The 24,424-nt window shown below is 36.7% G+C and overlaps 1 protein-coding gene across 10 annotated transcripts in view; it reads left to right on the plus strand.

Moving 5' to 3' along the window:
• LOC131068777 (SCA7 domain-containing protein SELMODRAFT_431321) overlaps positions 1-24,424 on the plus strand; it is a 169,161-nt gene that overhangs the window by 101,691 nt on the left and 43,046 nt on the right. For all 10 annotated transcript variants that reach the window (XM_058004043.2, XM_058004048.2, XM_058004039.2 and 7 more), the window contains one exon: positions 11,723-11,819. In XM_058004043.2, the coding sequence (XP_057860026.2) occupies positions 11,723-11,819 (97 nt within the window). The remainder of the gene's footprint in view (positions 1-11,722; positions 11,820-24,424) is intronic.

Raw genomic sequence — 24,424 nt, forward strand, 5'->3', positions numbered from 1 at the left:
TATCTACCCTTTTTCTATATTAATGATATTTAGAACAAATTATATCAGCACACAAACTGAAATACCTTATTCTTTTCTACATAAAACAGTAAGAACTAGTACGAGCTCAAAGACTCACAGCTATTTCTTACAAAATCTACTTCTAAACTCTCTTAAGAACAAGGGCAAGCACAAAGTCTTACAACTCCTCTCAAAAGAATATTTACTCTAATTTATATTGACCTCCAATACTTGCAGCTCAAAGACTGCAAATCAAATTCGATTAAGCTCTTTATGAAACACTACATGGAACACAAACTCAATAATGTAGCACAAAGACTCAACACTTGAGCAATCTTCTTCTATTTCTTTCAATTCTTAAATTCACACATAAAAGCTCAAAGACTTCTTTGCTGCAAATTTGACAGAGTTTTTGCTTGCTTTCCAAAAGATCCAAGATACAATAGACTCCCTCAAGTATTTATAGGGGAGGAGTCATAAGAAAAAGGTGAGAGGATCCTAACTAATTTGAGAAATTCTCTCAACCACCAAGACTTATTCAATAACTAACTATGACTTATTCCAAGTTACAATTCCTATCCTAAATTGACTTGTAACTTGTCTACTTGTAATTACAAAAACGCAAGTAATGACTTAACTTGTAATCTCACAAAAATATTTTTACAAGTAAACATGTCGAAGGAGAAACTACAACTAAAAGATTACAATTTTGAAAATGCAACCGAGTGTTGAAAAACACTTAAGTTCCAGCGTGAGAAGACATGAATCCTTCGAACTTTTGGATGATCATTTGCAACTCATTAGGATCCGGTTCATTGGTATTTTTGGCCATGATCATGGTTTTCATGATAACATCGCTGCAACGGAGGATTGTGGCATTTTTCCTCTCAAAGGAAGACTGGATTTCCTGCAAGTAGGCTTGATAGGTCACTAAGGTTTGAATGTTGCTGAAAATGGTTCACTTTTCCACTCTTGATGGATCTTCAACTGCAGATCTGAGAGAACCTTTTCTTTTGCCAATAATTCCCCATCATGACCCATGATGTTGCAAGAAGCTTTCTCACAATGAGAGATCATATCCTGAAAAACTTCCATTCACAGCCTCATAGCATCATCAATGTCTTCAATAAGTGACTTGTGAACAAGGGCTTTGTTCTCCAAGAGCTCCTGATATTCTAAGTACACAACCCTTGAAGGAATTACCTGATGTTCTAGAAGAACACTTAACTTTTGGTGATAAATTTTAAGCCAAGTAGTCAAGCTGTCTTCTACCCTTTCCAAGTTCCGTTTGAAAGTATCAAAAACTTGGTTCAATTGTTCTTCAATGGTCTCTAACTTGACCATCATTTGGAAAACCTCCTTCAAGACTTGTGCACATAAATTATGAAGCTGATCAACCCAAGATTCCAATGCTTGTACCTTTTGAGCAGCTCTCTCAACTCCCTCAATTGATTCTCGTGCCTCGGTAGAACTTGAAGGATTACTCACTTCACCAACAGGTTTTGTGATCTTACGAACAACTGCAACAAGTTGCCTATTCTCCTCTTCTAGCTTGTCTTTCTTGGCTAGAAGCTCATCATACCGCTGTACTAGTGAAGCTACAAAATACTAGGCATCATGCTTTACTACCTCATTTGTTTGCTTACCCAATTCTACCCTTGTGACCTTGTAATCAACAGCTGACATCTTTTCACGTGGCTTATTTGCAAGAGGCTCAACAATTTCAGCCACCTTCATCGTATTACCATCAACCCTTGAGATTGTTTTGGCTCTTTTAGCAACCTTGGGCCTAGTTTGCTTAAGCTGCTGGTAATCAAAGGCATCAGGGGAAATCTCCTGCTTCTTCCTCTTGGGATTGAATGAACTAAGCCATGGAGGTAAAGCCATCAACTCTCCTTTAGTAGCAACTCCAAGCAAAGGAGAAGCGGTTTCTGTTTGAGCAATCGTGGTCATCCCGGGGGAAGTATATCTGTCTGGAATCTGGATGGTAACCATGGCTTGCTCGGTAACCAAAGGACATGAAGTTTGTTTCATAAATTCCTCAAAGCTAGAAGTAGAGGTATCAATCTCTAATAGATGAATGCATGCAAGAGTATCCTCGAAGATTTCCAGCAGACTCTCTTGTTGATGATCAATAGGAGGCTCAACTGCTGAAATAGGAATGGCATCCTGAGGGGACTCAACCGCTACTGTGTCAGGAGGAGATAGAGATAGCTCCATGGGAACTGAGGAGGGAATCTCATGAGATGACTTCGAAGCTAGTGACCTAGGAGCATCATCTGATTGCTGTCCTTCTTCTGGATCATCAGGATCAATCACATGAACGTGAAGCTGAGACTTTTCTTTCCCACTAATTGTCGCCTCCTCAGGAGGAAGCACCATTGCCCGACTAACCCGCAACTTGATCCTTGTGCCAGAAGATGATGCACCTTCCTTAATATCAATCTAAATCTCAGATTTGCATCCAAGAGGCCTTGTAGAATCATCTTCCTTTCCAACCTCAATCTTGATGAGCCTAACACCATTACCTTTGAGCCAAGTGTTGGTGTTAGCTAAGATGGACCGAAATCTCTCAAGAATGGAAGTGCATTCTTTGTGTAACCATTGGATTAGAGGAAGTGGAGCTTCTTCGACCTTCCGTGAGACATACTCTGGGTCAATCACATTCCCATCATCAATCATCCCTCGTGGAATGTCCACCAGGTTCAAGTCAATGATCTGCTCAAGGGTGAGCCGACAATAGTCCATCTTCAAAACCTCCTTTTCTGTATGTAGATCCACCCAGATATCCTCAATGCGATGCACATGTATGAAGGACTTTTTGATCCTTTCCTTTATACCTCGATAGTCAAAATCTGCCCTTGACTTAAACTTTTTGAGTTTAATCTCCTGTATCTCAGTCTCCATGGCTTTGGCTTTGACAAATGTGACAAGAGAATACCGACGGATATTCAATAAGTTAGTTGTAACGATCCCCATCCCAACCTTATGTTTGATGGATTGATGAGCATGCACAACCATGATCTGTCTTCCCAACTTCATTAGAATAATCCTATTAGTTGAGTATTAGGAAGCATGTATGAGCCTACTGTAGCATCCGACTCTCATATAAGTAAAAGTCGGGAATTGAAGGAACAAGCAACCATACTCATTCACTTTTTCCCATGCTTCATCTGACACCCTTCTATTCTTCAGAGTCTTATCAAACTGGCACATGAAGTAACCAAAGAAAGCATCTTGAACCCTCCTGAAATGTAATCTGTTGGGTCTCAAGGGCAACTGATCATAGTATTCCCACACTGGTATAAGCGAGCGATCACCCTTGGTAGAAAGACCAGGGAAATGTCTAAGTGATGCTGCCAAATACATTAAGTATGAGTTCATATAAAATGTCATAGTGGTAGGGACTGTTGCGAGTTGTTCACACAAAGCATCATTGATGACCTCTCCCCATGAAATATGATGGGACTGCCTTATGAACATGATAAATTGATACATCCAAGGCTCAAAAACATTAGAAAAATCAAGACCCAACATTCTGCTGAGAAGAGTAATGATGTCTCCAATTTCTCACTTGAATTCAGAACGGTATAACTTAGCCCACCTTGTGAAAGTGGCCCGTGGTCCTTGAATCCACCTATTGATGTGGTGTTTGCAGTCCTTTTCCCTCTTGACATAGTACTCAGTTGTACTATCCTTGGAAATCTCCATATACACAGGTGTTGACGGTATTCTGAAGACTTTCTCAATGGTATCCGCATCAAGGCGAATTATTGCTTCCCCATCATCATTTCTGATGGTTCTTGTATCCCTGTCAAAATGATGAGCACAAGCAAGGACAAATTCAGGTTCTAGGGCAGCCACCCGAAAAGAGGAAGCGTGGTGAATGTGGCTGTCCAACAAACGCTGCATATTATTATCTTGCGGATCCTCTACCCTTTTGACAAATTTTGACATGTCAACATGCCCAATTTCCGTATCCTTGATATGATCCATAGGAGACGAAACCTGTGTAGGAGAAATCTCATTCTGGTATTTGTCATATTTGTATTTCATCTTCTTGGGAACGGAGGATGATGACATATCTGTCATTCAAGAACAATCTGGTATGCTGCGATGAAGACTCAAAAATGTCAAAGCAACATCAAGATCAGCTGCAACTAACATCTTCTCTTCTTCAAATGGGAAAAACTCTAACCCTTGCACTTCATGATTTTGTGAGAGGAAGATGGGAAATAAAAAGGAATGCTTGAAACTTGACTTTGACCAATTTCAGATCTTGGGAAACATTTTACAAGTATACAAGTGGGGATGGACAAACATGTAATCGGACTTTTGAAATCCGAATGCAAGTATACTTGTAAAAAGGGAAAATGGAGAAATGGGTGAAAAATGAGATTTTGACATGTGGGAAATGAGGGGAATGATATGTACGGATAAAGGCAAAGAGTATGCATAAAAATGGAAAGATTTTGGGAAAATCACTTCCAAGAAAATGGGAAGAACTCTCAACATGTAATCCGGCTCAAAAAACCCGATTTTGAAAGAATGGGTATTTTTCATCTTTGAAACTTGGAATTTCAACAAAAGATGGTTAAAATATTCCAACCATAAGGGAAGATCAATTATTTTCATCCTACTTGCAATCGGGATTTTAAAATCCCGAATGCAAGTAAAGAGGTAAAATGGGGAAGATCAATGCAATTCACAAATTACTTTATAAAGGGGAAAATCTCTCTCACAAAACCGATTTTGAGGCAAAACTAACATATATACAAATTACAACTAGAAAGATAAAACAAGAAAACAAGAAATAAAAACAAAATGAAAAGAAATCATACCTTGCTTCAAACCAAATGCTCTATCAAGGAAATGCAACAATCCTCGTGATGAAGAAGCAAAACCTTTAAATAAGCAATAAAACGAACTTCCAAAACCCTAGCCACGTTTTTCCAAACTCGGATTTGTAGAATAGACAGCAAAAACGTGGCACAAAACGTAAGTAGAATGAGTCAAATCATCATCAAACCCCAACGCCTAGGCAAGAGAAGGAAAAATGACTGAGGAGATGAAAGATTCGTGGCATTTTGGAGGAGAAAATTGTGGCATTTACAAAACACGTGTTTGCTATTAAACACCAAAAAACCAGCAATCATGACCTCCAAATGGTGTGAAATGTGTTTGAAAATGCATGAAAATAGGGAAGAATTCAAAACGCCTTATACCTCCTAAGATTTCTCCACAAAAAATTACTTGAAATCCTCAACAAATTCGCCTTCCTTGGCTGGTTGGGTTCTTTGAAGTGAACAACAAGTTCAATTTCGCATGTAATAGTGAAAATCGGGATTCTTTCTTCATATTACAAGTTTAAAATGTCAATTTTTCTCCATTCTAGAGCAAATCGGGTTTTTGAGAGAGAAATACAAATACTTGTAACAGGAAAATAAAATCCCCTCAACAAGTTATAATAACTTAAAAAAAGAACTTGTAATGGGGAAAATAAATTCCCTTTACAAGTGACTTGAAAAAGAAAACATGTAATAGGGAAATAAAATCCCTATTACAACTAAAGAGCAACTTTAAAAACTTGTAATGGGGAAATAAAATCCCTATTACAAGTAAAATCACTTAAAGAGGAACTTTATAAAATAATTACAAGTGACTTTTAAATTTAAAATTAACTTGTAACTTATCCAAAAAGTTCCTAGAGCCAAAAAGCAACAAGGGGGAAATCAAAAGTAAGTTACAAGTTTTTTTTACATAAAGTGAACTTGTAATTAACTAAAAATTTCCCTACAAAGACAAAACAAAGGAAAACATAAAACTTGCAACTTAAGGAAAATTTCCCACCTGCAGACAGGGAGAAAAACCCGAAATTGAAGGAAAAACATAGCAAATGAACTCAAAATGCGATGAAATTCGAAACGTGGTTTGAGGATGGACCGAGGATTAAGCCAGTCCAGGGGTAAGGTGAAATTATGCCTCGAGAAGCGTGCCATAGAGTAAAATTTTCATTTTTTTGACAATTTTTTAATGTAATGGTCCATATTTTTGAAAACAAAAATGAGGACAACAAAATCGAAACGCCCGAATTTGCAAGGAAAGCAAACCTAGAATTGCGCAGAATCCTCAGAATGGCTGGATTTCACATTAAAAACTAAGGGCAAAATGAGATGTAAAAGTCACGCAAAAGCATCGAAAAACCCGAGATTCAACTTAGGTGAACGAACAGATTCAACGACTTTCCCTTTTAAGTGAAATTAAACCCTATGAAATTCGCTCATTTCATCTCAAAATTTCGAGTTCAAACCCTCCAAAATCATGCAGTTTAGATAAAAGAATCAAATCACCCATTTCGATGAAGGACCCTCAATTTCAGTTGAGAGGTAAAAGGGTAAAATGAAATCGCGCAGAGCTTCTAAGGTTCGAATTTCATTGAGTGAAAGGGCCAAAATCGCACCTTTTCAACAAAATGGCCGAATTTCGGACTAAGGGAGAGAGGCGTTTAGAAGAAATTGCACCATTCACTTGGAAAACCTAAAATCTAAAAGGGGTGTGTTCAAACCTATACCCGGAATTTGTAATACCTTACTCGACCAAGTCAAAAGCATAAATCGCACATCTCTTATTAAACGTCCGAATTTTACTAAAACAAGTGCTTTTAAAAGTTCAAAATTTGCAAAAGTAAAGTTCGCTTATTCCCCTTTATAAATACCAAATTTTCATGTTAAAAGATATGGGGCGTTTAAGAGAAAAAACAATCGCCCAAAGGAGCCATGTTAGCCGAGTTTGGTGTTTGAAGGAGAGTCGACACTTTTTGTTGAAAAAAGTAAAAAACAAGCAAATGAAGTTCGCACATCTTCCTTGAAGTGGTTGAATTTTATATTCAAAAGGAGGAAGTCGCCCATTCTATGAGCAATGTTCAAATTTCATTAAACAAAGATTGGTGCCCTTTTTTTTAAATGCAAAGAAAATCGCTCATTTCATATAGAATAGCCGAACTTTATGCTAAAGTGGGGGCGTTTAGAAACAAAATTCAGTGATTATCGCTAAACTTGCAAGGGACGTTTAAAATGAATCTTGGCATATTTGTTGTGCATTTTATGTTGGTGTTGGAAATAAGCCACACCCGGACTGACGATGGACTGGTCCAAGAGGGGCCAGTAGCTCAGTGGTAGAGCACTCCAGCAGCGTATGGAAGGTCCTAGGTTTGAGTCCTAGCTGGTCCATGTCTCAACATGGTATCGAAGCCAGGTTCGGGCTAGGAGCCCCAAGCACACGAGAGGTGTGGCTTAAGGGGGGGTGTTGGTGTTGGAAATAAGCCACACCCGGACTGACGATGGACTGGTCCAAGAGGGGCCAGTAGCTCAGTGGTAGAGCATTCCAACAATGTATGGAAGGTCCTAGGGTCGAGTCCTAGCTGGTCCATGTCTCAACATTTTAATCTTAAAACCCTAATTTTGCAAAGGGGGATTTATATTGTTTTAAAAGCAAACATCTTTCATCTTCGCTAAAACAAAGCCCAACATTGCCTTAAAAATTTAATATTTGTTAAATTTATTTAATTTTGCGAGGTGATTAATTCAAGTCCAAATTGATTGTTTGCACATCGACGCTGGGAAGCGAAAATGCGTAGCGCAAGATCAAAACGACAATCCTTGATCACTGCCAATGAAGAGCATAGTGCAAAGCTAGAGACAATCATAGAGAAGCGTGCTACTACCTGAACCACAAAGTTGAAATCTACCCTCAAGACTGAAGACAAAAGAACATACAAAATGCTACCAATGTGTGCATTTTGAGGAATACACAGCTGGAATTGATTCCAGAAAAATCAGTTTGTAAACTAAATAATTTTAATGTAAAACAATTGCATGTGGGCCCCATCTAATGTATTCAAAATGAAGGGACATAGGTTAGTTATTTCAGCTACTTGATTGACCGAATTAATGCCAAATAGTTGCAGGTAGTTGAGAATATGGTTGGGAGGATAAATGAAAGTTAACTAGGCATGGGTTAAAGCTGCCGAGTTTCTAGAAGACAGGTTGCAACCCTTGGATGCAGTCAATCCTGGCCTTTGGTTCAAATTGTAAAATCTATAAAAGGTAGGATGCCTCTCATTGTAAAGGGTTAGATTTTTAGATTCTTAGAAGTTAGATTGTTAGATTTTTTTTAGGGGTTAGAATTAGTTAGATTTTTAGGAGTTAGAAGTATTTGTAGTTTGCAGATTAGGAGTAGAATAGAACTGCTGTAGAAATTGTTGTAATAGCAGTTAAAATCAATATATGAAAATTGATTTTGTGTTTGTTGTTTTGGTTTTATTCTGTTTGCATGGTTTCCTTCCAGCTAGTTAGAAGTAGAGTTCAATGATTTCAATGGCAAAATGTGGGGGTATTTGATGCATTTCCGGTTCATACCGTTGGGGGCATGCTAATTGTAGGTCGCCGTGCATGGTTAGTCTACCTTACTTGTGCTTAGTTCAATTGTGGGTATTCATCCTAGGCTGCGTCAGAATTGGGTGCTTAAATGAGTGTCTCCAGTCTGAAAATCCTTCATCCCCTTGGAGATTGCACTGTTCTTGTCGAGTTGTGAGGGTGTCTTCGGTGAAACAAGAACTAGTTTATGGAAATCTGTCTACCCGTCGCATTAACTGTTATCATCATTGTGCTTAGGTCTCCTAAACCCTTCTTTTTGATTTTATTTTCCCCCATCTGAGAATTGCAACATCGTTGGATGCAGATCAGCTTGTTGTAAACGTAAGCCCCCTTGTGTTACCAATAAAACACATGAAACCGTTGAGCTATCCCGCAGTCATGACTTGACATTTGGAACCTTGAGGTTGTCCCCTTTGATCATCTAAAACAACATTAGGGATACTTTACGCAAGAGAGGATAGGATACTCAACATTCTATTCTGCATTGATCGGAGAGAGTTAGTAATATGACTTTAGCCACGTCAACAGTTCTCTTCTCCCTTTTATATCTCATGTTTGACAGAGTCACAACTTTTCCTTCCATGTCTTTTGACCATTCATTAACTTAACTAAAATTTAATTATATTCTTTTTTATTTTAATTTAATTCTTTTATCTTTTGTGTTTTAATTTTTAATTTTTTATTTATTATTAAATTATATTTCAAAGTGGGGACATTACAGTGAAGTTATACTCCATCCACTCATTTGTAATGAACATTTGTTTCAAACTCATTTTTTGCTAGTAAAGATTGTGCAATGCAAGGAAGTGCATAGTAAGTCTTGTTACCTCTAGTTGAACTAGCTCCTTGTCCTCTATGAAGGAGCAATCATACACAACAACCTTGTGTCATAGTACACGAACTTGGTATTTGTGTGAACCTTTTGCAATACCTCACTATGTTTTCGTCTAAGGTTAGATCAGAGTAGTGTGCTATGTGTGGGCTAAAAAACATAGAGGGATACTGGTGCTTCAGAAGTCTCCCAATAGCAACATAGGCAGGAACATTGTTTGTAATAAAACCGAGCCACATTTGGTGGCCATACATCCATGACCAGCTTGTCAAACAATTGAAATGATGCAACTGCATATTTGATCCTATTTGATGCATCTACATATTTCAAAAAGATTGTGCCAATATCCCAAGCAACAAGGTAATTGATTTCTTTCTATTTGTCCACCCATCTAACATTATGGTGCATCTAGGTTTTGTCCACTCCAATCAATGTTCATTAACAACTTCATTAACATCTTGTATTGTGCCATTGAGCATACCGACTCTCAATGTCTCATAAGATGGAGCTTTGAACCTAGGATTTGTAGCTACAAGAGCATCCACTGCACCTTGCAAATATGGAAATCTAATAACATGGAACCAAAGGTTAGAGTAGTACTGGAAATTTGCAATAGACTTCTTCACTTGTTCATGGACATTATTCCTCTATTTTGTACTGTTCAAAGTGTTATATGATATTGGTGTAATATGAGTCGCGAAGAAATAGTTGATGTTTCCTCCACCTATGTTTGGGCTACGTGTTGTAAAGTAGATGTTGACTCAAACCTCTTGAAGGATTCTTGTGCACCAATTGCTTTATCAAAGAGATCGCTCCTAGCATTTGTAGAATTATAAGCCACTTTTGTTCTAGTTGTTTCATTTTTTTGCTTTACTATTAGAAATCACTAGAAGAGTTTGTTTTGCTTGATATTTGACATCTTCAGGGCGGGCTAGGCAAGCACTGGTGTCATGTCTTGTCTCCTTTGTCAGATGCCATTTACATTATTCAAACACCAACTGCATTTGACCTTGGTCGTACTTGAGATTGATGAGCCTTATGTCCAGGCAAAATCTCTCTGACACAACATTATGATTAAATTTGCTAAAGCAGTTGGATTCAGTCTTACATGATGACCAAATCTCCAAAAATTGAAATTTTCTGTTGAGTTTATTGGACAACTTGGAAACATTAGTACTCTACTATAAACTCAAGTCAAGCACATACAAGTTAAAAAGGTTACCAATAACGTTTCGATTTCTGTGGCAACAATATTTGTTTCCACCTTGTTCAAGTAATTTGTGTGACAACAAACATTAGTTCCAAATTGTTGTAATGTTTTGTTATCCTGTATGGATAATTTATGAGAATATATGGGCATCATGAAAAACATATATCTAGATATATTGTTCATTATTCATTGAACTAATGCCATATATGCTCAACAACAAAGCTCATTGCTATACATTTAATTGATTGAAACATGTAACATGTATTTAATAGTTGGGATGTAGTGATAAGTTGTTCTCTCACGAAGATTTAACTCTTAATTAGTAAAATTCTTGAAGTCTGGTACTCAACTCCAATATATACAAATGTATGGTATTGAAATTTCTGAGTTTATTAGTTCAATCCTAGTTTATTACATGGGTTATTACATTTGCTTTTTTGGTTCTAAAGATTCACTGCAGTGATGTCAATGTTTCTTAAAACCATTGCTGTTTTCCATGAAAATATTTCTCAAAAATATTGCTGTTTGACAATATGGAATTTTACAAACCTTTCTTGTTCTTTGCTTATGACTTTTTCAAATTTTCTTAGTAGTGAAAATAACCTCCTTTAAAAAAAATCTTTAAATTATTAATTTTTTTATTATTCATATTTTAAATTATGATATCCTTAAATTATTTTAAGTTAAAAATTGTAAAATGAAATATAATTGAATAAGTTTATGTGGAATTTATAGATTATAGATAATATTATAATAATATATATGATATCTATTCTATATATGTATATGTATTAAACCCAAACATTGAAGCTAAACACAAACTGGCAATTAGTTTTACTTAAGAAACTGATCAGTATCATTTTTGAACATTAGTGCATTTTATGCCGGTTTGGGTTTACACATATATACAGCTGTACTTGAACCCAAATCCAGAGGAAAAACCCTGCTGTATTGCAAACCCAAACTTTCAACCTAACCCAACTGGCAACTCATGTATACATTGAAGACTGATCACTATCATTTTTGAACAGCAGTGCATTTTTATTTTTTTTGTATATTTGCAGATTTGGTGCAATTATGTGATCTACCTCTAACTTTAGTCATGCAATGTTGAGAGTGGTGGCTGATGAATATGTGAAGATTTAGATTATTCCGATACAATTGTTACTAATGCATACTTCTATGAATCTCAGAATCTCCTTTCACCAATTTTTTCTTTGCTTATTATATATGCCTTTTTCTCAGAATCTCCAATGCTAGTTGATGGAAGCTTAATTGTAGACGGTTCTGGAAGTGCAAGCTATTCGGAAGGTGCTATGTCTCCTTCAAAACGTGCCAAGTTGTATGTTCATTCTAACTTTTCTAGTATTATACAAATAATAAGCATTAATAGCAAGCCAATTGTTGAATGATGAGTTTTTTGATATTAATTGGTGAGTTGCAACAGCAAATATGGCAATGCAAAATATATTTTCTTCATGTAATATGCTGATAAATTAATACTTCCATTGTATGCAATTGCTCAAGGAATCTAGCTGTTAGATCTTTTGTAGACTTTTGAAAACTTCTTTTCTTTTTTAATTGGCACATCAATATAAATTCTACTTCAACCAGTTTTATTATTCTATTCTTTAAGTTCTTATCTCGTACAAATGCCAATAAACTTGTAACCTCTTTTTTATTTTAACAAAATTGGCACATTTGCTGTTCATGGACAAAATAGTACACATATGGCAATAGGATGCATGTGTGGAAGACCAATAGTTTACAGCCTCTGCAGAAGAAAATGTGAATTAATTTTGTGGGAAGCCACATGTTCCATATTTTGTGGCATTAAAAGCATTCAAGATAAATGAATCATGGAATAACGGTATGATCACAATTACAATTACATTCCTAAACTTGCAACATGTATGATACGTAAAAGAACATGATTATCTTTCAATTATTGAAAGAAAGGAAGATCAAAATTTTGTGAATAATGTATATAACCCAGTTGTAATTCTCTTTATTTTTTGCATAAGTGTCTCTTCTATTATAGCCCCATTTTGCTTGTTTGAAACAGACAATGTAATGCACTAATGGGGTTTGCGTGAATGCAGGCTTACTCAAGCACTATTGTGTGTGATTTTTTTAGTCAAGTCTACACTTGTACAAGAAATTTTATCACTAGCCAAATCCCAATGAAGGTTTTCCTGTAATTTTTCATCAAATCACTTGTATTGTTGAAAAGACTATCACTTGTTATCCTACTTCTTCCTTGTATAACTAGGGTACAAAATGACCATCTCAATGAAATGGTAATTGTATGATTAAAATTTTAAATTAATGAAGAGAAACAAATACATATAGGCAATTACAAGATGATGTTTCTCAATGAAACAATCGTGAACAGACAACCATATTAGAAACAAACTAAAACTTACTAAAGACTAATGAATGACCATTAATAATATAATAAATACTCTAGTACCCTCCCTTAATGGTCATCCTATCAAATGCAATAAGTTGCCCCCTAAATTTGACAAACTTGTCCGGGCTTAGAGACTTGGTGAGAATGTCTACTGTCTGGTCCATAGTTGGAACATATTGCAAGATTACAGTTCCATCTTCAACAAGCTGTTGAATGAAGTGACAATATAGCTCTACATGTTTGGTTCGCTCGTGGAAGATTGGATTCTTGGCAAGTTTCAACACCTCTTGATTGTTATAGTACAAGTGTGAATGGCTTGCCTGAGACATTCTCATGTTAGGCAGCATCATTCAAAGCCAAATTGCCTCACATGCTGCCTTAACAGTTCCTTGATTCTTTGCTTCTATCGAGAAAAGAGCTACTGCTTGCTGCTTCCTATTGGTCCATGTGACTGCACCCATGCCAAGGCTGAAGACATACCTAAAAGTAGACTTCTTGTCATCAACAGAACCTGCCCAATTTAAGTTTGTAAAACTAATCAACCAAGGATCTTTGCTTCTGCTATACAAAATGCCAAAGTCAGGTGTTCCTTTTTACATATCTCAGTTTACGCTTCGTTGCAACCCAATGTTCTGCTTTTGGGGCTATCATGAAACAAGATATGTAGCTCACAACATAACTAAGATCAGGTCTAGTGGTTGTAAGGTAGATGAGATTGCCAACTAGATGCTTGAATGACTCTACTCATTCACCATAGGTGAATCTGATTTGGCTGATAGTTTTAGCCCTTTTTCCATAGGTGTAGATGAAGGTTTGCAATCTTGCATCCTAAACTTATCCAACAAACTCCTGACATACTTCGACTGAGATGAAAATGCTGCCACCTGTCCACCAAACCTTTACACCAAGACAATAATGTAGAAGTCCCAAATTTATCATATGAAATGCTTGATACAAGTTTTGTTTGATTTGCTGAAGTAAGTGTTCTCCACTACTAGTAATGATGATATCATCAACATAGATGACAAGAAAAATGATGTCATTACCAGCACTCTTGACATACAAATTGGGATCTGAAGGACTTCTTTGAAAGCCCTGTTCAGCCAAGTATTGATCAATCTTGATCTACCATGCCCTGGGGGCTTGTTTTAGGCCATAAAGAGCCTTCACCAGTCTACATACTTGGTGCTCTTTGCTTGCAACCTTGAAACCTAGAGGCTGTGTCATGTAGACCTCTTCCTCCAAATCACCATTGAGGAAGGCACTCTTTACGTTCATCTAATGGACTTTACAACTAGACTGTGCTGCTATGGCTAGAACTAGTCGGATGATACTCATATTTGCTATGGGAGCAAAGGTTTCCTCCTAATCAACTCCTTCCTTCTGGGAGAAGCCTTTAGCCACCAATCGAGCTTTGTATTTATCAAGTGTTCCATCAACTTTGTACTTCATTTTATGGACCCATTTGCAGCCAATGGGTTTCTTCCCTGGTGGAAGATCTGAGAGAACCCAAGTGCTATTCTTTAGAAGACTATGATGTTTAGCTTAGCCTTTTCCCATTCAGGTTTACCTTTTGGCTCTGAATATGTCTAGGGCTCATAAACACTTTGAATGTTGGCCATAAGAGCAAAGTTGACTGTGTTTTTCTTCTTGCTGTTGGTTCTAGAAGACCTACCCTCGACAAGTTTAATATCACAAACATCATTGACAAGTTTAATATCACAAACATCATTGATCATCTCGATTTTGATCCAGGTTATCCACATGACTTGGGCTGCTTGGAATACAATCATCTCGATTTTGATCCAGGTTATCCTGAGGGAACTTTGGTGGTACAATATCATGCCTAGGAGATTTCACAACTTCAGGTTTAGAATCATCAGAATCCCTCCCTTCAGGTGAAGCTAATGGAAACCTAACTCCTATATTTTTTTTTTGTAGAGGCTGATTTTTCAGGATGTTGGATGGTAAAGGTGAGCTGAAAGGGCCTGCTACATCAAAAATCACATCTCTACTGAATGTGAGACGAAAGGGCCCACTATCGTCATCGAAAACGACATCTCTACTAAATGTGAGACAGTTAGTGTCCACATCAATCAGTCGGTAGGCCTTATGATTGTCACTATAGCCTGTACGCATCAACTTCTGACTCTTGGAATCCAACTTTGTTCTCTTGGCATCAAGAATCCAAGTATATATAGTTGAACCAAAATCCTCGAGGTGGCTAATTTTTGATTTCCTCCCTGACCAAGCTTTTTGGGAGTCATATTCGTAAAGGCTTGTTTGGGAGATCGATTCAAAAGGTATACAATAGTATACATTGCTTCAACCCAAAATTTCTTAGGCACATTCTTGTTTTCTATCATACACCAAACCATCTTTGTTATGCTTTGGTTCCTCCGCTTAACAACACCATTTTGTTGAGGGGTATAGGGTGTGGTGAATTGATGCTTGATACCGTGTTTAGCGCAGAAGCTTGTGAATTTAGTTGAACAAAACTTATGCCCATTATCTGACATAAGAGTTATGATTTGATGTCTAGACTCTTTTTCAACTAATGCTTTTAACTTCTGAAATTCATTAAACACATCTGATTTTGCTTTGAGAAAAAACACCCACATTTTTCTACTAAAATCATTGACAAACAGAAGAAAATATTTGGCACCAGTTACCGATGCTGTATTCGTTGGTGCACAAACATCTGCATGAACTAGCTGCAATACCTTGGATGCTCTTGAAGCTTGTCCATTGGAGAATGGAGTGCAATGTTGCTTCCTTGCTTGGCAAGCTCTGCACACACCATGTGTCTGTCGTTGAATCTTAGATAAGCTTTGTATCGGTGTCTCTCGAGCTAACTGTGAGAGATATGATAGGTATTAGAATAATATCTTTCTCTTTGTGTTATTAATGGTCATTTAAGTTGTTTCTAATTTCGCTTCTAGTTAATGATTGTTTCTTTTAGAAACATCATCTTTGTAACTCAATTTAAAGGAGCTTTGTCTCCTTGATTAATTGAACAACATCGATTCTTTGAAATCCATATGCTTTTGCATCTGTATTATGGTATCAGAGCCTTAGTTATTTTCGAAATAATTTTTCAATTAAAAATTCGTCATGAATTTTTAACAGTTTTTTGTTTTTTTGGAAATTTTTTTTGTGTTTTTAAGCAGTTCGTTTTGGCTGCGGCTACTAGGGTTTTCAGCTATTTTCTGGCTATTTTGTGTCCTCTCCTGCGACCCGTCTGTCCTGCATTTCGCGCGACCACGCGACGCGATTTTTTTCCCGCTTGCAAATTTTTTCAGCCATTTTTTGGACGGAAATCTGCATTTTCGACTAAGATTTTTTCCATTTAGATCAAATCGAATTTTTTTTTTTATTGTAGATTCTTGGTGGGTTTTTCGAGATCTCAACTGGTTCGTCGTCAGAATTTTCTAGGTGCCTCGATTTTTGTGCCTCAATTTTCGAGCCAGCAAATCCAGATTCTGAGAGCAGATTCGTTTTGGGTTTTTTCACAAGGATTTTTGGGTTGTCTTCGGATTTTTCTGGGTTAGCCGGAATTTTTTTCTTGAAATTCGTGCCCGCCGCACTTCATTTTTTGAAGTCTGTACCTGCATTTGCCTTTGTTTCTGCATTGGGATTCGAATTTTTTGAATTTCGTGCAAGCGCCTCTTCTTAGTTTTTCGTTTTCCGTGCATTGGGAAACTTGCAAGATGGCGTCATTGACCAACTTGATGTTGGAAGGCAGTCAGGTTTTGTGCACTTAGAATCTTCTCAGTACCTTGTTTTTCGTGCCTCGAAAAGCGTGAAGATGGCTTATGGGCATCGATGTTTGTTTCGGTTTTTAATATTTTTTTACCTAAAAATTTTTTTTGATGGGTTTTAATATTTTTTCCCTTAAAAAAAATCTGTGGGTTTTAATAATTTTGTCCTAAAAAATTATTTGTGGGTTTTTAAATATTTTGTTGCTGTAAAAAAAATAAAATCACGAGGGTTTATGATTTTTTCCTCAAAAATTGTACTTCGCTGTAGTCTGTTTTTCGTCGCACTTGGAGTTGTTGTGCGAACATCTGCACTAGTCTCTTATTTGCAGTCTATTTTCGGGCATCTTGCTCATTTGCAATAGTTTGGAGGGTTTGCCGATTTTTTCCTCAAAATCGTGATAGCTGTTCTTGGTGTGTCTCTGGTTACAAGGAGGGACAGTTCTCCAACATCAAGTTGGACGGTTGGTGTTGTTTTGGGTATCTCCAGAAGTTCTGCAGTTTCTGGGAGGGTTGGTGGCAGACTCATCTCAAGTCGCAGAGTTAGTGGCAGGCTCTTGTCTTCTATTGTAGCGTGTTCTGAGAAGAAGGGGGCAACCTTCTCTGTTATTTCTCTTGGTAGTTAGAACGATGACCATTAAGGGAGGGTATTAGAATAACATCTTTCTCTTTGTGTTATTAATGGTCATTTAAGTTGTTTCTAATTTCGCTTCTAGTTAATGATTGTTTCTTTTAGAAACATCATCTTTGTAAGTCTATTTAAAGGAGCTTTGTCTTCTTGATTAATTGAACAACATCGATTTTTTGAAATCCATATGCTTTTGCATCTGAATTAATAGGTTGAGGTGCCCGTATTGTTGATGCCAAAGAGTGCTTATGGAAGAACTCTTTGTAGCCATGGCAATCTCACGAGACTCGCTAGTATCAATTTGCTTGTATAATCTATGATTCTCAAGGCCAACAACAATTATCCTCTTGGACTCCTTATCATTAATGTGGCACATGCGTGCAGTAAAGACAACAACCAACTTTGAACAGTGTCGCATCATTTTACTAATAAAAAGCAGATTTAGCTCCGTGCCCAAAACATAGTATACATTGAGGAATATGAGATTCCTCCCACAAAATGTAATCTGAACGTTGCCCTTGCTGACAACTGTATACTCTTCACCTCCTCCAAAGATCACTGAATTAAAGCAATTTGTATACTCCATGAACCAATCTCTTATGTGCGTGAAATGTCGAGAAGCTCCAGAATCAATGTACTAGGTAGAGGATTTAACCTGGTTTGCTGGTCTTTTGGCCGTACAAGTGTAAAAAGTAGATTCCTTCTGTTGAATGTGCTCTGCAACATGGGCCTTTTACTGAGACTCTCCTTGGTTGGATTACTCGTCAGTGAACCGTTTTCTACATTGCTTCTTCATGTGGCCAAGCTTACCACAATAGTGACATGTGATAACCTTCTTGGAGTTGCTCTCAGGTTCGCTTTGTCCTTTTGGTTAAAAAGATTTCTCTTTGCCTTTGTGTTTGTCCTTGGCTTTGGCAATGAAGGCTTGTTCTATAGTGGATGATTCGTTGCTGCTCCCAAACTGTTGTTTCCACCTTTCTTGCTATAGAATCTTGTTGCATATTACAAGATACATCAAGTCAATATTTGTGGATGTAATGTTGAGCGTTTTAATAAAATGTTCATACAAGCATTGTAAACTTTTGAGAGTGATCACCACCATGTCTTCTTCCTCCATCTTGTGACCAATAGATTCTAGTTGATCACAAATATCCTTTGTTAATGCATTAGTAGCTTTTGCAAGATAAGACTCTCCTAACTCATTAATCTCCTCTATTCTGTTATTAGTTTACTCATTCATGCTTTATGTTTATCAGACTATAACATTGATTATAATTATGATATTGATATTGGATAATGATGGATTAGATTGACGACCTACTTAACTATGTTAAGCGTCAATCTAAATGCTATCGGGCTATTAACCTGATAGCATATTAATGTCGATTCATATATGAATCGGCATTAATATGCTATCAGGGTATTAACCCGATAGCATATAATGCTAACAGTTATTGTTATTGTTTACTTTATATTGATCCATTATCATATGCTTTGATACCGATTCATTATCGGGTATGTTTAGATCTGTTACAACTTACAATTAACAATGATACCGATTCATTATCGGGTATGTTTATAGCACCGATTAGTTATGGATCGGTTGATGGTTGTAAGAGTCACGACCAAGTGACATCTTGGTCGGACATGTCTAAAAGACATGTCCGATCAAGGTGCCACTTGATCGTGGCCATCTTACTATTTATACATCATTCAAATTAAAGGAGATGACATTGAAATCGACACATGTTCATCTTCCTTACTTGCAATAAAAGAAAGATAACAATATTAGTGTCATAGTCATAATATCAAAAACGCAAAATACACCATCCTGCATATAACTTGTCCATTAAATTGGAAATTACAATACATTTACATCCTTGAGCTTTGTAAGATGCTCCTGCAGAGACATCTTATCGTCCATCACGATGGAAAACAACATATTCTTTAGAAAAAATGGTCGGTTCTTGTCTGACGTCTCACGAATATTCTTCAGATTTGTCCAAATCTCTGAAGTTGACTTGCCAAACAGCACTTGTGGAAGCATGTTGTTAGTGATTGATAGTTTGATGAACATAATTGCTTCTTGATTGTCCTCATCATACTTGTCCTGGTCTTTTCCTGCCACTGTGGGATGAGGGGTTGTACTCAGAACAACTTGGTCCAAACACCGATATTCAAATATTGTGCACATTCGTTGTTTCCATGTGTTGTATTTTTGCCATTGAATCGTTGATTATTTTCCAACATGATGCTGGTCAATGACGCCATCCCCCCGCTTTTTGATGCACAAAAAATGAGGTAAAACAAATTGCAATAGCTAAATGTGATTTATTTCTCTAAAATCAGTCAAAACCCTTATTGCACGAAGCCCGAGGTATGAATCCAGCGGCACAAATTTTGAGGCGATGCTCAAGAAAAAAACCTTGATTTTATTTAACAAAAATTAGTCAAAAACTTTGTTGAGAGATTAAAAAACCCTCTAGCAAAAAACAAGAACTAGTCACGTGCCCAAAAAAACAGACCCAAAAACCCTAGGTCACAATAGGGAAAACCCAATTTTTTTATTGGAACCCTAGTTGTGAGCAGTTTGACCAATATGATCTTCCTCAAACCTCTCGTGATTGTCACCTAGAGCTGTTGTGTTTTGAAGACAAAGATCACTATCAAATGCGTCGTAGAAGCTTCCCGTTGTGAGCATAAACCCTTGGGACAGAAAGGAAATAAGTCGTCATGGTAAACCTAGTTGCAGAGAAAAAGAAAACCGTGAAAAAAAAAAGTCACGTGGTAGAGAGAAAATATGAAAAAACCTTTGTCGTTGCATGAAAAAACGAACACCCACATCAAGCAGCACACATACTTTGCACGAAAAAGAAAATAGGCTCATATCATCAGGTCATGCAAGAAATGAAGACTGAAAATTGAAGAAGACCTTTGATTTGTAGAGAGGAAAAATCTTCGAGTTGCCTTCAACCTCTAGAAACTCCTTGATTTTTAACAAAGAATCTGCGAAACTTCTGAAATAATTTTCAAGCTAAACATGATTTTAATTTATAAAAAAATTTGCCAATTTTTTAAAAAATGGCTTTGATACCATGAAATTGTAATTGCATGATTAAATTAATGAAGAGAAATGAATACATATAGGCAATTACAAGATGATGTTTCTAAATTAAACCATTGTGAACAAACATGAAACAACTAAATTAGAAACAAACTAAAACTAACTAAAGACTAACTAATGACTATTAGTAATATAATGAATACTTTAATACTTAGTGCGATGGAGCCCCTTACCATGTAGGATAAGGCGTGTAGGATTCTTCTCATACGCATAAATTCTCCATCCTCTGTAATGGGTTTACCATTACACTGACCCGTTTAAACACAAATGCAATGTACAACAATACTCCAAAATATGCTTAATTGACCTCTAGGTGAAAAATCATATAAAGAACTTGCAGTTATTTGTCAACAACTTCATGTTTGTAGGACGAACATGATAAGCATATCTTCTTATGGATTCTAATGATAAAAAAATAAATCTCATAGCACATCACATATAATCTATGTTATCGGTTTGCCCAGGGAAAACTCTAGGTCTCGCTTCAATTTGAACATGGTTTGGGGTTTGGGGTCGGTCCCTTGTGGGTTCAGACAAGGTTCGGTTTGGATGAACCTGTGCTCAATGTTGCGTCCAGTTGCATCAATCTGTCAAATTTGGGCATTTAATTTATTTTTTTGACTTTTTCAATTCCAAAAGCTGCATTCACCTTTCTAACCCTAAAATATGACATACAAATCACAAGGCCAAAGCAAAATCATTTTCATATTGTGAATGAAAAACAATTTTTTTTTCTCCATTGTTGACTTATTTTCTTTCCCGCCTTTATATGAATAGAGTTGAAAATTTATCATTGAATACTCAAAGTTGGTTTGCGTGCTATTGCTATGCATTTGCAAGTGTTCGTTTTGTTGTGAAGGAGATCGCAGAAGAACATTTCTTCAAAAGGGGTAGGTTTTTTGAAGTTTTTAGTTTTTATTTTCACAAATGAATTCTCTTGCTTTTCAAATTTCATTTAATTCAATTCTTCAAATGTGTTACTTATTGAAATTGTTGTCTAAGGTATCACAATGCCAATTGATTCTAGCTATGTGAACAAACCCTGCTCCAAAACATACCCAAACTCTCCCCTTTGGAAATATGTGGAAATGGTACAACTTCTAGGTGGTGGAGGTTATGTTTGGATTTGTGGTCATTGTAAAGTTAGATACTCAAGCTTATTAAGTTGAGTGGAAGGCCATTTGTGCAAGATCGCTTGACAAGGCATCAAATTTGTCTAGGTTAAGATGATAAAGGCCTTCTGGATGCACAAGTCTTGGCATTTGGTGAATAACAAGAAAAAGTAGAACAAGCATTATGTGGTAAATCAAATCGTCAGTAGTAAAGAAATGATCTTGAGGATGAAGCCCCCCCAATGCCTTATTATTTTGAACCTACTGTGGGCCATCCATTTTTTTCCATATGTGAAGAACAACTTGTGGCTTCTATGCATAAGAGATCATAGGGATTGTTAGAACTGATATTTCAGAACGAGTCTAGAGAGATTCCCAATCAGGACATAGTGAGATGTGCCTATGTGAATGGATTGGCATTCAATGCTGTTCACTCACCATATTGGCAAAAAATGCTGAAATCAATTAGTGTGGCTCCAAAAGGGTGCAAGGGCCAGGTTTTGAAAAAGTGCATAGCATCTTATTGGATAAATAGGTGAAATTTGTAGAGGACTCCTTGAAGCCCATAAGGGATTTGTGGGTTGAAACATGGGTTTCCATTGTTTTGGATGGATGGAAAGATGTAAAAATTTGTTCATTAATCAATATTGTTGTAGTGTCCCCTAAGAGGCAATGTTTTTGAGAGTTAGAGGTGAAGGATGGTGCATTTATTGCTAACTTACTTTGTCAAGCCATTGAGGAATTATGCCCTCAAAATGCTATGCGAGTTATAATAGACAATGCTGAAAATTGTAGGGCTGCTTGGTTATTGGTTGAGGAGTGTTATTCACACATTTTTTGGACACCTTTTGCTGTCCACTCACTCATCCTAATGCTTCAAAAAATTGGCTACCTTTCCAGTCCTACAATATCTGTTAGGAAGTTATTGACAATCTCAAGAGAATTGTGCTGAATTTGTTACAAAATTCAAAATGTGTGCAATAAAACCACAAATCAAAGCATACAAAACATTGGGTTTACCATTGGAAACCCTTTTTGGGAAAACTTAACAAGAAACATATAACCATTTTGATATATTATCCAAATAACAAGATTAAAATATATAGAGAATTTCACTTATCCTCAAATAGTTTCTTTGCTTTGTCAAATCTAACAAGTACCTTTAGAGAACTTGTCCTCAATAAAAACCTACACTCTCAATTGACCTCTTCACAATTCACTCTATGAGTTTCCCCCTTCATGCGATCAATATAAAAGCAAATAGAGACTTGTTAGAACACCATGTAAATACATCTATTGCCATGCCTTTTGTGGATGCTATCACAACAATATGCAACTTGCTTGTGTCATGGCAAACCGCCAACCCAAGAACTCTATACATAGGAAATAGAGAAACAAGAAACCATGAGTTTATCCAAGTGCTTAATGTGGCTTCACATTTCTAAAATGTTTCTACCACATTCCAAGGCTTCTGCATGTGGTTTTCCGTGTTCTACATGACCCAAATGTTAAAGGTAACCTTTCACATTTCATTGACTTGTCCCTTTGCTTGTCCATATGTGACCCCCTTAATATTTGCAGTTCTAATGTTATATACATCATTACATAGAAGAAATTAACCTAACAATGAAGTGTGTCATTCCATTCCATGAGGATCACAACATACAACAATGTTACAATGTAACTACAAAAAAGAAATTAACCTAACAATGAAGTGTTTCATTCCATTCCATGAGGATCATAACATAAAACAATGTTACAATGCTACTACATACGGTGTTGACGTAGGAAAAGTCACACGCTTCTCTTTTGGTCAACACAAAATAGAATGCTAAGTATCCTATCCTCTCTTGAATAAGGAAATCCCTAATGCTTTTCTGAAGGTTCAAAGGGGAGAACCTCAAGGTTCCAATTGTTAAGTCTTGACGGCTCAGGATAACTTAGCGGTAATGTGTTTTGCTAGTAAACATGACGGGAATTACAAATACAACAAGCTAGCCTACATCTGACGATGCCTTGCATCTCAAGCTGGGAAAATAAATAACAAAAGGGATAGGGTTTAGAAATCCTAAGGATGATGAAAGTATTAGTTGGTGCTATAGGTAGACAAATTTTACATAAACTACTTCTTGCTTAGCCAGAGATATACTCACAACTCCACAGAAATAGTGCAAGCTCCTAGGAAATAAAGGATTTTCAGACTATGGATACTCATTCAGACAACCAATTCTGACGCTGCCTGAGAGAAACACCCACAGTTGAACTAAGAACAATCATTAGGTTCAAACTAACCATGCACAGGGACCTACAATCAATAAGCCTCCAATGCTATGAACCTGAAATCACATCAAATACCTTCACACCACCATTAAAATTACTGAACTCTAACTAACTAGATGTAGAGAAACCATGCAAACAAATTAGGACAAACAATGAAACACCAGGCTTCGATATTCCATTTATTTGTTCTAACTGCCATTACAACAATTTCTGTCCAACAGTTCTATTCTACTTCTACTCCTATTCTACTAGCTATCGAACTATTCTAAATCCAAAAATCTAACCCCTTACAAAGAGAGAGGCACTAGCCTTTAATACATTTTTAGATTTTGAATCAAAGGCCAGGATTTAATCCATCCAATGGTTGTGATCTGCCTTCTAGAAGCTCTAATAGCTTTAACCCATACCTATTAATTCCCATAACTTCCCAACTGCCTTTTTCAACCACTTCAGTTACCTGCATCTGTTCTCAATCAATTCTGGTCAAAAGACAAGACTTTTCTGGGCTCAAGGCAAATTAGGTAGCTGAGAAATAACTAAATAACTAACCTGTGCCCCCTTTTTTTTAATTTGCATTAAATGGGGCCCATAGGTAACCATTTTACAATAAAGCACCTTTGTTTCTACAAACT

This window comes from Cryptomeria japonica, chromosome 11, assembly GCF_030272615.1.
Source record: "Cryptomeria japonica chromosome 11, Sugi_1.0, whole genome shotgun sequence".
Taxonomy (NCBI): Eukaryota; Viridiplantae; Streptophyta; class Pinopsida; order Cupressales; family Cupressaceae; genus Cryptomeria; species Cryptomeria japonica.